The following is a 17,810-nucleotide window of genomic DNA, read 5'->3' on the forward strand; positions in this document are numbered from 1 at the left end:
GCTATAGTGTGTGAAGGTTGCTGCATCCCTATTAAGCAAGGGAAGGGGGGCTTTGTTCTGAATTTCTGAAAGAGCCGATGGGTTACAGTTTCCCAGAGCAGGAACACTACATTTTTTCAAGCATGTCTGATTCAACAGTCTTCAAAACACGGCCTTTCTGCACGGCTGAGAGTGCAGGTGCCGCTGAAAGGGGTAACCGATATTCCTTTTGAAGGTCTTGTGCAAGTAATAATTTTTAATAAAAACCAAAACAGGGAAACACAGTCGCTGACTCGTCCATATGTTACTTAGCTCATTTTTTATTACTTCACCGTGCCTGACAACCAACTTGAATACAGTGTCAAGCTTTGTTGTTAGAAAGGAATTGTGGGGGGGGTTAACAGGTAGCCCCTCCCCAATTTTTTTCATCACAGCTACTCAGTTCCATACAATGCAAAGCAGAAGAAAGCCCTGTACTTTGCATGTGGGGATGCTGGTTCTGATGCTGAAACCAGATCTTTAGTTTGTAAATACTGTTGGCAGCAGAAATGCAATTAAACGGACACGTGTGTGTGTGTGGGGGGGGGGGAGTTGCAGTGAGAAAGACATGCAATTTGCTCTTTGGCCGCTTGGAAGAATCCAGCAGCATCAAAACAAGGCAGTGACCAGTTATCAACAAGTAACAAAACTTGTTCCTGTGGTGTCTGTGCGATTTAACTAATTTTCGTTCGGGGAAGGATATAGCAAGACCCATTTGCCCCAAAGTATTCTCTGCTGCAGGGCAGATTTCTGCCTTCCCCTTCCCCAGCAGGCACACGTTTAATTTTTTTAAAAGGTCTGATAGGGGAGGGAATGGCTTCTGCCTGTCTCAGCCGGAGGCCTCCCCCTTTCTACGGCTAGGGATGCATCTGCAACTCTCTAGGGCCAGGTGCATCCTCCGAGGGGTCCAGGTTTCTCTTTCTTAGCCAAATCAGACATCTGCCTTGAAAGCCGGCTCGTCCTTTGATTTAAAGTAAACAAAGAAGCTGCCTTGCCTCATTTGACACTGAAAACAACATAGAAAAGTAATGAATGGGGTGTGTGTGTGTGTGTGTGTGTGTGTGTGTGTGTGTGTGAGCACAGATGTTGTGACCCTTGCCTGCTACAAAAGGACCTCTGTGTCATCTCTGCTTAGATCTTTGCTTTGGCGACCCTGCTATGTCCACTGGTGAAGATGCCGTTAAAAACCTTTTTTAAAAGGTGCCATAAAAAGCCCTGGAGGGGGCGGCACCGTACACAACCCCAGCCCTGCCACCCACTAAACCACACTAATGTGAAATTTAATAGGAAGGAGAAAAGGGGGAGGGACAATTAAAACGGAAAGCAGCCCCGACTGGCCAGTCTTTCCTAGAGAACGAGAAAGAACCACAAACACCCGGAAGGTGTTGCTGGGAAAAGCACCACGAGAGGATCGTTTTCTTTTATGGGGGACACACTCAGGGGGTGTAATGAACCATCCCTCCCTCCCGAAGAAGAAAGGGACCCGAGCAGTCGGCAGTGAAAAACACCCCACCGCTTCTGGAAGAAGATCTGCCCTCTCTCAATCGAGCTTCCAAACACAGGAGAGATGTCCAATACGAAGTCCGGCTGGTGGAGAACTGGGTGTCCCAGAGCTGCTGGTCAGCCCCGTTAGTGGGGACGGCTGCTGGACTCCAGGTGAGAGCGCTTGCTCGGGGCCAGTACAGGGCTGCTGTCTACATGTTCCAGGAAAGGCCTTTTGGAGGATCGGCCGTGTCCATTGGTGGCCCCCCGATGCCACTTGCAGATGTCTCCATTCAGGATGTCTTGGATGTGCTGGACAATGAGGTTGATGGCAACTGCGCAGGAAAAGCAAGACATCACTGGTGGGAATTCAGCACTCTCTGCCTCAGAGGCGAAGCTACAAGGGGACGGGGGTGCGCTGCACACCAGGCGCATGCAAACCGCACCAGCGTGAGGGCGCCGCTTTTCACCCCTTCAGTGCCTGCGAGGGACTTACCTTGGGTTTCCGGTGCAGCTCCAGGTGACTGGAAAGACACGTCCGCGCTGCCCTGTGACCCCCGAGGGTCAGAGGGCAGCAGGGCGTGTCTTTCCAGCCGCCCAGAGCTGCAGAGGGATGCAAGGTAAGTCCCTCGCAGGCACCCTGGGTGGCTCCGTGCGGAGCTGCCCCTGTGGGCAGCGGCAGCATCAGAACTGCCTGCATGAGACCAATCCAATCCAAAAACCTTTATTAGGCATAAACCAGAAGTACCATACATTCCAAGTACAAAAACAGGATCATTGTTATATATCATGTAGAACATGGATTAAAAATGTGGCAACTGCTTCAGAAATTTCTACATGAGGGCTGTTCAATAGCTTAGACATTTTTAGTTTGTCTGAGAGAAACATAAATTCTAGAGGTAGTAAAGCTCCCAGATCGGTTCTAACATCATTATACCTCGAACAGTAAAGCAGGATATGAGGGATTGAGTCCATAGCGTTGGGACAGTACCGACAACAACGCTCACTTTGTGGGATGTTAAGGAAACGACCTTGAAGATAGACAGAGGGGAATGAGTTGCACCTTGCTCTTGTCATGACCCATCTGCACTTATAATTAACAAGCTGTTCTAAATATACAGCCGGGCTAGATTTCGGGGGTGTGATCCCAAAGTATAGAGGGGAACAGGAGCTTCGTGCAGCACTCAGGAGAGATTGGTATTCCTGGTCGTACAGTCTGATCTTTAGATGATGGTAAATTTCCATGGCGGTAAGCATATGAAGAGACTCCCATGAGAAACCCAAGGAGAAGATTTTTTTTTCAATATGGATAAGATACACAACGTATCCTTGGTAGAGTGAAATTAGATACTACTAGAAATCGGATTACAAGCATTTTTCAATATGGAGCCACCACTTCGAAAGCTGAAGCTCCCTCATTTCTAGCAAAGATAAACTTTTTGGATCTGTGCAGAAGCATAGACGCAGCCAAAACTTAAATGTTACAGCCCATGCCCCAGTTTCTAATAGATGTTGCCCTGATTCCAGACAGAGCACACCATAAGGGAAAAGCATGGGACCATGCGAACGGTCCTGACACTCCACCGGCTTCATCAAAGCCAGTGGGAAGCCACTGCCTCTGGCCGTGCAGAAACAGCCAAAGTGTTGGTGCCACAGCCGGTAAGGTCCTGCTTCTCATCCTCAATTTTCAAGCTTGGGCGAAACACAAGAAGGAGTGAAGAGACATATACGAGTAAACCCGCTCTGAAGCAGGCAAGGTCCAGACAAACTGGAGCTGTTGCCAGCTATAAAAACTATTCTGTGGCCTTTTCCGCACAAGTAAATGAAAACGTTTGCAAAACATTTTCAAGTCCCCTTCCCCCATATTGGTTCGTGGCCGCCATTTGGGGCTTGCTCTGTCTAGTTTTTCACTTCTCTGTGGATCTAATGCCTCAATGCTTCAGAGCCTTGTGCTATGATTCTTCACAGATCATGCCTCAAAACTTTGAAGATATCACCCCCCAAATTTTTTTAAAAAGACAAAAATAAACAGACAAGATGACAGCTAAAAAAAATGGTGCCAAGGCTGAAGTCTGGGGAATGCAGAGAGGCATGGGAAACTGTTTTAAAGAGATCCGCACAGCAATGAAAACGTTTTGAAAACATTTCAACAAAAGGATTGCTGGGAAAGAGGATGCATTTAGAACATTTTCAGGCTGGAAATGAAATGTTTTGGGCTGAAAACGTTGCAGAACTCCCCAGAGGAAATGTTTTATTTCCTACCTCAAAACATTTTATTTTGGTTGCGCAGAAAAGGCCTGCCTTAAGGATACCCTTGTAAAATATCTAATTAGGCCTGCAGGCTATCTCTGACCTGTGTTTTATTGTTGCTGAATTGTGTATTTTTATTTTGTTGTTCTGGTCGTCGACCGTAAATAAATGATTTGGATTTGGCCTGCAGGTCATTCATCCTGATTCTGATTTCTCCGAGTGAGAGTGAAGCTGTTTCTACAACTTCCTAACCATCAAAAAATATCCCAAGGGAAAGGTTTTTTGTTTTTTTAAAGGCTCTTACCCATGTTATCTACTCCTCGAGGGATTATCACGTCAGCATACTTCTTGGTCTGCAAATGAGAAATATAACGGTGATTCTCAAGAGCGTCAGTGGAGGCGGAAACAACTAGAAGCATCAGATTGAAACTGTAATGGAAAAGGACTAATTCTATTCCTGCCCCACCACAGAGCTCAACATGCTGGACCGACTTTGTGGTAGAATGCTCCGTTTGGGTCCTAGTGACTAGTGCCGTGATGGCGAACCTTTGGCACTCCAGATGTTATGGACTACAATTTCCATCAGCCCCTGCCAGCATGGCCAATTGCCGATGCTGGCAGGGGCTGATGGGAATTGTAGTCCATAACATCTGGAGTGCCAAAGGTTCGACACCACTGGACTAGTGTATCTGCCTTGTGCTCCTTCGGTGAAATCCAACATACAAAAGAAAATCGAGCATCTCAGCCCATCAACCTTCCACCCTTCTTAAAAATCAAACTCACGGTTTGAGAAAGGGGACGGGGGGAAAACAGAGGCGTAGCAAGGGGGGGAAGTACCCGGTGCACTGGTGCGTCCTCTGCCCCCATCCCCCCGCCCTGCCTCGGAATGCCACGCCATGCCCCCGGAACGCCCTCGCAGCACTCCCATAGGGGTGCACGCCCAGTGCATCGCGCGCACCCCCACCCATCCCCTTGCAGCTACGCCTCTGAAGGGAAAGCTTTTCGTACCGGCAAGCAGAACTCTTCGAAGGCAGGCTTGACAAAAGTTGTGTACTGCGTCAGAATCTGTTCCAGGTCCCGTCCCCGTTTCATATCTCGAAGAACTTCGGGAAAAGAAAAGAATAGAGGAGGCTAATTAGAGCTTTGTTGTACATGAGAACTTCCAAAGATTATGCGTGGGGCAAACTATCATGGCGGCACAAGGCCCCAACGGCCGAAAGGTATCAGGAATCCCAGCTCCTACTACTTGGTGGGGCAGAGGTGCTATCCCTAGAAGATACAATACCCATGCCTCTCCAGAGCTAAGAATGAGCCTCCTGATAATCTTTAGCACCACTATAGTCTGTCTCAGAAAAAGATGTTAGTAGGGTTGTATATTCCTCCGCCACAGAGCTCAACATGCCAGACCGTCTTTCTGGTAGAATGCTCCATCTGGGTCCTAGTGCCGACTAGTTTGCAAAAGGCAAATACTGGTGATAGTCATCCGATGAATTATAAATGCTCTTGTACTAAAGTACCACATTCAATAATATCAAAATCATGATTTTGACAAAAGCAGTGTGTAAAAATGAATAATTCTCACATTCATTCAGGACTATATTCTAAAGTGGAAGCATACCATTTTCTTGACACCTGCACCTCAACTGACTGTACTAACATCTTTTTCTGAGACAGAGTATAGATAGATCAGGAGGGCCCACTTTCTTATTCTATGAGCACTTACAACTGCAACCAATATTTTGGAAAGCTGGAGCTTCTCTCTACAATGGGGGTCCCAACATGGTGCCTATGGGGGTCTCAACATGATACCTAAGCGTTTTTAGGTAGTGCCAGCAGGGGCTTTCGCTCATTAAGGCTTTTGACTGGCTGTGAAGATTTTTAAAAGCATTGCTTTGGCAACAATTGTCATCACAAAACAAGAATATTCCTTGATGACTAGAGGTAAGCTGTTGCAGCAGCCATCTTGTGGCCGGCTCTGCCCCTTGTTAGAGCTTTTTTCTGGCGGCCATTTTGTGCTGTGCCCACCACACCATCTCAGAATGTGCCCCCAAACTCAAAAAGGATGGGGACCCCTGCTCTACAGTGTTAGAAAAGAATAACATTTTTTTAAAAGACTCTATCCATCAACATGGAAATCATTGCATTTTGATTTGGCCAGCCCTATGCATGGGGTATCTGGCTACAACAAGAAACCTTGGTTATAATGCCAAAAGAGAGCAAGAAGAAGACCAACACCACGGAAGATTGCCAGTGAGCCTGAAACCTGTTGTGAAAACACACCCGGTCCCTCATTACAACCCACCAGGGAGCACAGTTGGGTTACTATCATTTGGGAGTGGTAAAAGTCACCTTCCTTAAAGAACAGCACATCCAGAGGTGGGATCCAGCAGGTTCTCACAGGTTCCTGAGAGTAGGTTATTAATTATTTGTGTGTGCCGAGAGGGGGTTACTAATTGGTGATTTTGCTACGTGATTTTTGCCTTAGTTAGGCCCCTCCTCTCAGCAGTAGTGCACAGAACTTGAAGCAGTCTAGCAGGAGGTTCACCGGCGTGCATGGCAGCCTGCGCCTGCGTGCATTCGTTTCCCGCCCAGCAGCTGCATCCTTTCCACAGCCCCGCCCAGGAATGTCCCACCCCCGGAATGCCCGGCCACGCCCCCGTCGTGCCCTGCCCAGCCCCATTGGCGCTATGCCACAGTTTGAATCCCACCACCATGGGAACCTGTTACTAAAATTTTTGGATCCCACCACTGAGCACATCTCCCAAAGATGGAAAATGCAAAGAGGAGCACCAAGGAAACGTTCCACTCCTTTGCTCTTCCTTCTGTTTGAGATCTGACTACACACACTCTGCCGTTCACAAAGCTCCTCTAGGTATTTATTTAAACCATTTCTATCCCGACTTATATCCTTTGATTCAATACAATCAGTGAACTGCTAACAGCGGCCCAGAATCCATCGGGACCGGTCACGGGCAATGTCAGCGGGGGGCGTTACCTCTCCGGGAGAGTCTCACATCTGAGTCGGTATCGACAAAGAGACGGAGGTGAAACATGTCCCGAATGTCTTGATTATAGAACACCAAAATCCCTTCAAAGAGGACCACATCTGCCGGATAGACCATGGTTGTCTCAGGCAACCTGTAAAGGAATGCCATACAACAGTTGAGAAGACTGTATCTGATTTATTTAAAACGCTGATAGGCTGCCTTTCCGCCGAATCAGGGCATCCCAAGGCGGTGAACGTACAACACTTTAAAACATCAAAACAATTAAGGATACATTTAAAATTATACAGTAATCTGGGGAATTCAGATTAGCCTGTACACTCCCACACACGCCAGCTGGGTGACCTTGGGCTAGTCACAGCTTCTCGGAGCTCTCTCAGCCTACCTCACCTACCTCACAGGGTGTTTGTTGTGAGGGGGGGAAGGGAAAGGACTTTGTAAGCCCCTTTGAGTCTCCTTACAGGAGAGAAAGGGGGGTATAAATCATCATCATCCTCTCCTCCTCCTCCTCCTCCTCCTTCAATGAAAACAAACATCTAATACCACCAGAAACAGGAAAGAGGGCCCATAACCATTACTGGCAGCTTATCAAACATCACGCTGCAGCTGTCAGAGCTGTGTGTATTTTGAATGCTTTAAATATTCTCAAAAATTTCAAATGTTTTAATGTTTGCAGCTTTGAATGTGTTGTCGGGCGGAAAGATGGCATCGACATGTTAGAAATCAAATCAAATAAATAATAATAAAAGATCTTCATAAGACCTGGAAACATGGCTTCCACGCTGCATTTTCAGCCCAACTTGAGGCAGTGAAATTCACATAGACCAGCAAATTACAGGCTGCGAGGTCCCCACGACAGGAAATGTTTGGCATTATTATCCACCGCCCTGTTTGCAGTGGGGCAGGCATTGTCCATTAGCTGTATTTTTGCTTGCATCTGGGGGAGTGTGGGGGGTGATGTTCTCCATTGCGCATGTGTGCTTTAATTTTTAGTATATTAAAGTATACTTTAAGTATATTAAAATATACTTTAAGTATACTTTAAATATACTTTAAGTATACTATACTAAAAAGTATACTTTAATTTTATTTTAATCTTATCAATAGATCGATAGATCAATCTATCAATCTTATCCATAAATTGAAAGAAGGCAAATTATTAAATAAAAAGTGGTGAAAAAGTGGTGAGGGGGGAGCAACGGCAGTGTGCAAACTTCACGACTGCAAAAGGACAATGACAGCAAGGGGGAAGTTTGAAAAGAAGTGCAAGGGAGTGTGCGTGTGTGTGGGGGTAACATAAGGTCAGCTGGCTGCAGGCGGACGGAAGAGGTCCAGGGCAAAGCTGTGCCCAGAGGCAAATCTGTCCCGTTCTGGCAGCGAAGCAAAATTAAAATCGTGCTGTAAGTGGATTTACTCGCCACTGAAAAAGTGGAAAGTGAAAACAGGGCTAGAAGAAAAATGTCCATACAGAAAATCTTGCTGCAGCAGACACCTTGTGCGTAATCGGTCACAAAGAGTCTCTTGAACAGGAAGTAAGAAACTTTACACTGACCTGGAATGAGTCACAAAGTCATAGGTTGGGACCTCAACGGTCTGACCATCCACGATGTTCTTCAAGGTTGTCTGCATCAACTCGTTGTCAAAAGCATCTGCGCAATTAGAAAAGGGTTCTGCTAAGACTCCACGTGTTCGTTTTACTAGATCTCCCTAACGTCCCATTTGCTTTCTGCCCATCTGAGATGTTTCCACTTGGTCCAAAACCACACTGTGCCAACACTTTCCATGAAAGGGGACCATCTTGGTTGTGGAACAGGATACACGAGATGTTATAGAAGCAGTTCCCACAATGATCACAACAGTAGCTGAGGCTGTATTGCCCGTTTTACAGCAGGGATGGTGAGGCACAAAGAAATGAAATAAAAAAACAGGCCATGTTGTGAATATAAATTGGGGAATCCGGTCAGACTGGGCTGCAAGGAAACTGAATTATGAATCTCACAAATGGAAGAGCCAGGACACCAAGATTGGATGGGCTTATGGCATCAGTTGGATTTAATTCAGCCCTGATTTCCCCAAATACGTTTGCAAAGTTTCTGCTTTCAGAGAACACTTTCTGCTTTGGCTTGTGTGCCCCAGAAGAGCAAGGTGCTGCAGAGGATTTTGGGCACATTGTAGAGTACATATTCAGGCCTCTGCTGCCTTGCATGAAACGAAAGACGAGGTCATCTTTCCTATGCAGCTCTGAGTTACAAGGGAAGTTCCAATACAGCTGGTAACTTCCTCCTTCATGAGTGAGCTTGTCTTTGAGGAAACCTTTGTTCAAATATTCCAGGATGCCAAAAAAAAAAAATCGTGGTGCAGGTGGCAACTTCTCTTTTTTCCTTATTGTGATGTAATTTATCCATTAACACACACCCTAGCCCTAGCGGCAGAGCCAAACCAGCTCTTGGGATATCTCCAGGGGTCCTCAAACAGAGAAAATGTGGCCTGTTGCCAATTGAGGACAACTGCCTTTAATAATTGACCCCACCCCCAAAACGCTGTCCCTTGATTTTCTTCTAAGAGAAAAGCCAGAGAATAGAGCTGTTTAGAGACTTCATAAAATTTGCCAAAATCTTGTCCAAAGTTTTTAAAAGTTGTAAGAAAACATTATAATTTGTGAATTTCATTGTTAACACAATAACAGCTGGCTAATTTGTTTTTGCAAATTAGTACAAGTATCAAAACTGTTGATGTGAACTAACTTTGGTGGTGGGGGGGGGGGCTCTTGCTGTAAAAACATTTCACTACATTTGACTACTGAATTAAACCAATCTTTATTATTATTATTATTGGGCACTTTCGCACATGCAGAATAATGCAATTTCAATCCACTTTCAATCCACTTTCACAATTGTTTGCAAGTGGATTATGCTACTTCGCGCAGTAAAATTCAGCTGCAAAGTGCATTGAAAGTGGATGGAAAGTGCATTATTCTGCATGTGCAAAAGTGCCCAAAATTGGTCAAAGGGGCATGATGATTTGCAAAAGCCCCAGGTTTCCAGGAAAAACATCTGAAGAACCAATGGCTTAAGAGACCACAGACTCCTGTGACATTCCTGTAACAAGACCCCCCAGGTCCCAAGTCCAGCCAAGCCCACTATTGGGATGTTTGCAACCATACCTGGGTGGTCAAAGTTGTACTGCCCCTTCAGGGCTTTGGCCTTCTGCTCAGCTGTGAGCACCTTGTAGAACCGATCCTGGCTCAGGATGACCACTTTCCGCTGGCGATGGTCCACCTCGTTCTGACCCAGGAGTTCCATGATCTTCTCGCATACTGTTGACTACAGTAGAAACAAATAAAACCAGGTGAGGTCAGGGGAACGGCTCTGGATCCTCTTTCTAACACAAGCTGAAGAAACAACCTTTAATCAGTGGTGGGATCCAAAAATTTTAGTAACAGGTTCCCATGGTGGTGGGATTCAAACTGTGGCGTAGCACCAATGGGGCTGGGCAGGGCACGACGGGGGTGTGGCCTGGCATACTGGGGGCAGGGCATTCCTGGGCGGGGCTGTGGCAAGGATGCAGCTGCTGCGCCGGTCCTTACATGGAAACTATCGCACGCAGGGCGCTAGGTTGACACGCGACGCTTGCAATTCCTCCTGCTAGACTGCTTCGAGTTCTGCGCACTACTGCTGAGAGGAGGGGTGTAACTAAGGCAAAAATCACGTGGCAAAATCACCAATTAGTAACCCCCTCTCGGCACACACAAATAATTAGTAACCTACTCTCGGGAACCTGTGAGAACCTGCTGGATCCCACCTCTGAGCAAAACCCCAAATCTGACAGGCCTCCTGACAGAAAGATGGATTGGAACCTACCGTGAAGGTGTCTTCTCTTCAGTGGGGCGAAGTTATTCACACACGGTTAGGTCACGCCCCCCTACTGTCCGAGCAGGGCTCTAGCAAACTTGCTCCTCCTAGTAAAGGGGCAGTCAGTCCTCTCCTTTCCCTCCAGGAGTAACAAGTCCTGCTCCACCTGAAAAATTTAATCTCATCTTCTAAATTAACCTTAGGGTGGGGGAAAGTGAATGACTTCGCCCCACTGAAGAGAGGACACCTTCACGGCATGTTGCATTGATGGATAATATGCAAGATCCTCAAATTGAAAAATAAAGTGCAGGAGAGCTTTATGGAAAGTTCCTGTTTATCGTACACTGGAATTGACAGTAACCTACAGAGCAGTTTTTTTTAATGAAGTTATATCTGAGCAAAAGGTTTTCAGGAAAATAAAATGATTAACACTGGACAGAGGCAGGTGCAAATTTGTATTATCAGTAATAGTAAATGTTACAAATTGTAAGAGTAATTTTTTTTTCTCTTTGGTTTAAACTGAACTGGATGTATGATAATCAATGTATGAAATATATTATCTACATTGTGTTCGTTGGTGTTGGAAAAAAATAAGTATTATAAAATTAACTTTTTTAAAAAAAAAGTTCCCTTTGTCATCTGTTGAAGGAAGTTCAAACTCTTGAAAAACTGAACTAAACTGAACTGGATGCATGATCATCGAAGTGTGGAATATATTCTGTACATTCTGTTCCTTGGTGTTGGAAATTAAGTACAAAATTAACTTTTTAAAAAACAAAATGTTCCGTTTGTCATCTGTTGAAGGGAGTTTTGACTCTTGAAAAGCTCATGTCCTAAAAAGGAAGCTACGTGCTTGCTGTTGTATTACGGACCAACGTGGCTCTCCTCAGAAACAGTCTCTGCTTAGTGGATGGTTAGCAAAACTTCTTGAACAGACTGAAACATAAGAACATAAGAACAAGCCAGCTGACTAATGCATTCCCAGAGTCCGTCCCATAACCCAGCCGCCCACCAGGTGCCTTTGTTCTGCCGCAGGGATACGTGAAAGCAAGGGCCTTAAGAACATAAGAACAAGCCAGCTGGATCAGACCAGAGTCCCAACCAGCTTCGTTACCGCAGTGGCCACCACCACAAACGCCTTTGGGAGCTCACAGGCAACGGATGAAAGCAATGCCCTAAGAAATACAAGAAAGAGCCCACGGATCTGCACCAGAGTCCGCTCAGTCTAATTCTGTTACTGGCGAGTGATCCACCAGTCCGGTTTCAGGCAGGATGAAAGCAAGGGCCTTGGTTAGATGAGAATCAGCCTGCTGGATCACCGGAGTCCATCCGAATCAGCTCTCTGTTACTCGCGAAAACGTGGCCCACCAGGTGCCTTGGGGAGCTCACATGCAGGAGGTGAAAGCAATGGCCTTCTGCTGCTGCTGCTCCTGAAACTTCATTCCGCTAAGGTTCATCGTGTCTCACAGATCAAAGAGGATCAAGATTGGTAGCCATAAATCGACTTCTCCTCCATAAATCTGTCCAAGCCCCTTTTAAAGCTAAACAAATTGACACACCTAATTATTTGCTATCCATAATAAGAAGAAAACCAAGAGTACAAATGAAACCCAACTGCAAACCATTTCTAGCAGATATTGTACAACAGCGTCAGCTTTTTGTAATTGGTTACCTCAACATATTTTTTTTGGCCTCAGTTGACTGGATTTTCTCCCTGCTCATCAACTTTTCTTGTCAAATTCACTTCTCTTTTTGGCCTCTCTCCTGCTGCTTCTCCCCATCTTCCCTGGTCTCCAACCACCTTGCTTCCTCCCCAACATTCCCCACCTTTGCTTATTCTGCAGCTAAAAATGTTGCAGGAGTAGGTGTTGATTCCAAAGAATGCACGCAACCAAAATGAGAGGTTTGTGCGTGTCAGAAACCATTTCCTTCAAAAACTGGAGAAGTCACAGATCCCTGGAGGAGGAGTTCTACGAAACCATCAGAAAATCCCTGTTGGATCCAAATCTAGGCCACTCTAATAAGCACCAGTAATCCAGAACCTTGTGTCCTGCAGTGGCCGTAAATGGAAATCCAGAAGTTGCAACTGAGTAGTCACCCTCCTTATCCTCACAACTGATATACAAATGTGCTGAAAGTCATGGCCGCTCTAGAAGAAGGTTATACTCATAAACATATGAATATGTACATTTTAATTCAAGACTACACTTGATGTATCCATCACAACTTCGACAGTCATCTACCCCCCCTGAATATTATTTTTAACAAAAAGTGGAAATACAGGTAAGCCTATCGCCCTTTTAACAGCAAAGGAAATATGCTCGTTTGCATCCTTTCTGAACTGTCAGCAAGAAGTAAATCGACTTTCACCTTGCCATGTTCTTGACGATGAATAAAAAGTCTCTGGGATACCAGACGATCACAGCTTTAATTTTAATGCAATTAAAATGTATGTTATTAAAGTTAAGTCAGCCACAAACGGCCAAAGAAAGGCCGCGAATGATGTGTTGCTGGTGACGAAGATAATCAAAATAATTCGTACCAAAAGACCGTTACGTGAAGGACGTGTTGCCGGTGACGAAGATCAAAATAATTCATACTAAAAGACATTAGTGGAGGATATGTTCTGGTGACCAAGATCAAAATAATTCATGCTATGGTAATCCCCATTTCTATGTTTGCATGTGAAAGATGGGCAATGAAGAACGCTGACAGGAAGGAAGTAGAATACTTTGAAATGTGATGTTGGAGTTTTACAGATACCATGGACTTCAGAAAAGACCAACCAGTGGGTTTTGCATCAAATCAAGCCTGAACTGTCCCTAGAAACGAAAATTATTCAACGAAGGCTGCCGTATTTTAGTCCCTCACCGGAAAACATTAATAATGTTGTGAAAAAGAAGAATGGAGAAAAAGATATTCTCAACGCGATGGGTTGCCGTTGGTGACCTCAGTTTGCAAGTCCTGAGGAAGGCTATTAACAACAGGACGTTTGGGAGGCCATTAACTCATAGGATCAGGTCACCATTAAATTGGAAGCTATTTGACAATACTTAATGCACAAACCACAGATTAAATCATTTCAGTTTAACCGAGTTCAGATACTCACATTTTGATATTCAGCTGAATATCAGCTGATATTTAGCTGAAAACCAAATGCTGAAAACTTTGTATCGTTACCTTTTTTAGGCTTTCGATTTTTAAATGTAAAAGCAAACATCAATATATTACAAAATAGAGAAACTCTGTATGTACCTAGTCCAGCTATTCAAAGCTCACGTTCCCAACACTTCCGCCAATACATAACACACAACTGAACGCCAAACGTCTTTTACTGCTTGCTACAATAATTATTCTGGATAACCAAGTTAAACATCTCCAGGTCAGCATTTCCTGAGTTCCAACCCCGAGTCAAGTCATCGTTCTGCCTTGGTAGTAAAGAGACATGCCGGCGGCGAACCCCGGAAACCTGAAGTTAACAAGCCTTTCTCATACTTTACTTTTGCCTTGGTTATCGTTTTGCGAAATCTTTTCATCCCGTTAAACACATGTTTGTGGGTGCTCTGGGTGGGACGAATCACTGATGCAAACCCCTTCCCTGTTACTAAATGGGAATCAGCGTTTGTTCGTTTTTTAAATAAACTTTCTGATTTTATCCTACTGAAAATAAAGAACAGCGTTCTACATAAGCTAACCAAACGTTATGACCGTTATCCTGAATGTTAAAATACAAGGAAGGTATTAGGACAGGAAGTGTCTCATGGCACCTTGAGCAAGATTTGAATCCGTTACCACCTCACAGACGAATAAGATTTTGGGGGTTGTGAGCATTTGAGAGTCTCTGGTCTCAGAAACATGCTGACTAAGTGTGGTGAATACTGTTCAAACAACAGGTTGGTCATTAACCCAATTAAGTCTAAAATTGTGGTCTTTTCCAAGGTTTTTAGACCTTCAAGATGGTCTATCCAAGGTGCTGACATCGAGCAAGTTAAATTGTTCAAATACCTTGGGATAATATTCCATCATAAGTCAACCTGGACCACACATAGAGATAACACCCTTAAAGCCTGCAAAAATTTATCCGCTGCAGTACTGAAGTTCTTTAATATCAATGGTGGTAGATTCATACCAGCAGCGTTGAAGGTGTTTAACGCTAAGGTGGCCCCAGCACCTTTTGTATGGTATCCCCATCTTATCCAAGCCACAATGGCACCAGAAATTGGAAAGCATCCAATCCAATTTCCTTTGCAGGATCTTCCGCACCCCGCATTGTGTCCCCTATGGTGTTCTTTGCTCGGAATCAGGACAACATTTATTAGAAACAAGGGCATGGGTTGTAACTTTTAAGTTTTGGCCGCGCTTCTTTGAGCCGCACTGACCCTACCGAAGTTCGGTCCCCAGTTAGAAATGTCGAGAACTTCAGCTCTCGAAATGGTGGCTATTATTATTTGAAAAAAATATCTTTTCCTCGGGCTTCTCTTAAGAGCCCCGCCAAATGCTCACTGCTCCGGATATTTACCAACGCTTAAAGAACAGGATTATTTGATCTGCAGTACCACTTTCTCCTGGAGCAAAGCTGCTAAAGCTCTTGCTTTCCGGCCATTTGGGATTATCCTCCAGAAAACTAGCCCCGTTATGGCACCAAACAACTTATTAATTACAATTACAGATGGGTCATGACTAGAGCAAGGTGTAACTCTTTTCCGTCAGCACATCTTCAAGGTCGATTCTCTGGTATTCCACAAAATGAGCGTCGCTGTCAATTTTGTCCTGATACACCGGATACACTTTCTCATTACTCTGCTCCATTGTCCAAAGTACAACAACATTGGAACCGATTTGAGACCAGCGTTACCAACAGGGATCCTGGTGTCTTTCACGATAAAATAAAAATGGTTAAGCTTCTAAATAGTTTCTAGTGCGAGAAATATCTAAAGCTGTTGTTAAGAATGCTCTGTGTAATGCAAGTAGAGCAATAATGATCTCCGTGATGTAGCTTAAACCGGCGTTTGCCCTGGAAATGCCTAATAAAGGTTTTTTGGATTTGGATTTGGATTGCATTTGAGAGTCAACACTCCCTCCAACAGATTCCCTCCAAAGCTCATCCCCTGGAAATCTTGTTGGGAGTATTTCCTGGCCTTGAATCTTGCTCTTCTACAACCGACTCATACAGCTTTCCACCCCAAACTGTCTTGTATCATCTTGAAGGCTCAATGCGTTTATTGCAAACAAAAGCAACTGACATCAATGCTCCAATCAGGGATCAATTTCACAAAATGTACCTGCCCAGCTTGGGTGCGGAAGTGTCACACTGGGCCGGGCTCTGACCTGTTCACAAAAGTTTTCACTATGGTAGATGGTCTTTACGCAGTCTTCGAGGTGCCAAAAGGTTCCTTCCTTACAGTTTGGGGTCCCTTCCATACATGCAGAATAACGCACCTTCAATCCACTTTCACAATTGTTTGCAAGTGGATTTTGCTATTCCGCACAGTTGTAAAGTACATTAAAGTGGACTGAAAGTGCATTATTCTGCATGTGCGGAATAATCAACTCGAGATCATCATAAATACTCCCCTGGAGCTAATCCGCCAAGCGCAGCAATGACACATATTGCCCTGCTCCTGGCACAGCAAAGCACCGTCCACTAACCCTAAAACAAACAGGTCAGGTAGGTTGAGGTGACAGAATCAGAAGAACCTAACTGGATCAAAACAACAGTGCATCCAGTCCAGCATCCTGTTTTCAATGAGGTGCATGTAGACGGCCTGCCGTCGCAGAAAGTGGCTTTTACAGGTACACTGCCTCTGAAAGTGGAGGTTCCACGGCCTAGCAAACACCTTTCCAGAGGCCTCTTTCCTCCCTGACTTTGTATGAGTCCCCATGTAGAACTTGTTGACCATCACCACGTCTTTGAGGCAGTGACGGCCATTCACAGGGCTGGCCAGGCCCACATTCCTTTCCCCACCCTCCACCTCCTGTCGGCAACGCAAAGCAAGGAAAGAAAAGCGGGGCGTGGGTTTCCTCCGCCGAAAAGCCTCAGCGACCCGTCAGTCGAGCGATCATAAAAACAGACATTAAGCCCCTTCTTTACCGCGCCAACAGAAGGTTGCATTTTTGCAGCGCACCGATGCTCTTGCAACAACGTTTGCAATGCATTTGCAATGCATTTGAGCAGGGTTAATGCAACTCGTAGGGGAGGCCGGGGCGGTGGGGTAAGAATATAGTCATGGGGGAGAGGGGGTGACCAAGAGCGCCCTACCTTGCCGCTGGCAGTGCCCCCGCTCACCCCGATCAAGAAAGGCCTGGGGTGCGGCCGATCCGCCTCCCCAGCCCCCAAAAGATCCAGACCGCTGCTGCTGCTGCAGCCCGCGGAAGCCATGGTCCGGGTTGCATTGCAGGCAGGGCCGGCCGCGGTGGGGAAACTACATCCCCCAGCATGCCTGAAGGAGGAAGGCGCGCTCGCCTCAATAGCGGGTAGGCCGCAAGGCATGCTGGGAAATGGAGTCCAGGAACGAGACGCTGGCTCGAGGCGAGGGTACCTACCAGGGGACAGAAGACATCCAAGTGACAGGGAGGGCGGGGAGATGGGCGGGGTTAGGAGGTTCAAAGCGGCGGGGCGCTTTGGCGTTTGAAGCGATTGCAGAATGTGGGTCAATGAAGCTGAATTCAAACCGATTTAACTGGCAGCTCGAAAGAGGTCTGGTTGCCAACTCCAGCTTCGAAAATTCCTGCACTTTTATGGGCAGGAAGAGCAGGGGCGCAAGGAGGCAAACTGGAGCCCTGGGCAAAACCTGAGTTGGATGCTCCCCCCCCCATGGGCATCCAGCCCACCACACCCCCCCAAAAAATTTTTTTGCACCAGGTCATTGGTGCCTGCAGGCTCTCTCGGAACTTGTCACCGCGGAGGCGACGGGGAGGGAGTGAGGGGCTCCCGTCATTGACTTCAAACGCCTCCCCCACTTGGCCTGGCTTCCCCGGGACCCCCCTCCCCGCCGCCCGTCCTGATCGGGTGCCGCAGCAGAGGAGAATCTGCCCCACAGTGCTCGGGAGAGCCCCCCCACCCTGCCCTGGACCACACCACGCTGACCGCCACCTTCGCACGAGACCGCACGTGGATGTTATGGGGGATTCCGCTATCTTCCCAAGCCTCTTTGAGCTGGGCAGCCCGTTTGGACAACGGAGCCGAGAGCCCTAGGGCGCCATC

General features: G+C 46.1%; 1 protein-coding gene across 1 annotated transcript; it reads right to left on the bottom strand.

Moving 5' to 3' along the window:
* Positions 1–279: 279 nt before the first annotated feature.
* On the bottom strand, positions 280–17,037 carry UCK1 (uridine-cytidine kinase 1). Its single transcript, XM_048512399.1, has 7 exons — positions 16,866–17,037; positions 9,919–10,078; positions 8,308–8,404; positions 6,746–6,888; positions 4,759–4,853; positions 4,055–4,103; positions 280–1,835 (listed from the first exon to the last, which is right to left on the bottom strand). The coding sequence occupies exons 1-7, from the start codon at positions 16,983–16,985 to the stop codon at positions 1,648–1,650; spliced, it is 852 nt and encodes a 283-aa protein (XP_048368356.1). The 5' UTR covers positions 16,986–17,037; the 3' UTR covers positions 280–1,647.
* Between the last annotated feature and the right edge of the window lie 773 nt (positions 17,038–17,810).

Source organism: Sphaerodactylus townsendi, linkage group LG12 (assembly GCF_021028975.2).
Source record: "Sphaerodactylus townsendi isolate TG3544 linkage group LG12, MPM_Stown_v2.3, whole genome shotgun sequence".
Taxonomy (NCBI): domain Eukaryota; kingdom Metazoa; phylum Chordata; class Lepidosauria; order Squamata; family Sphaerodactylidae; genus Sphaerodactylus; species Sphaerodactylus townsendi.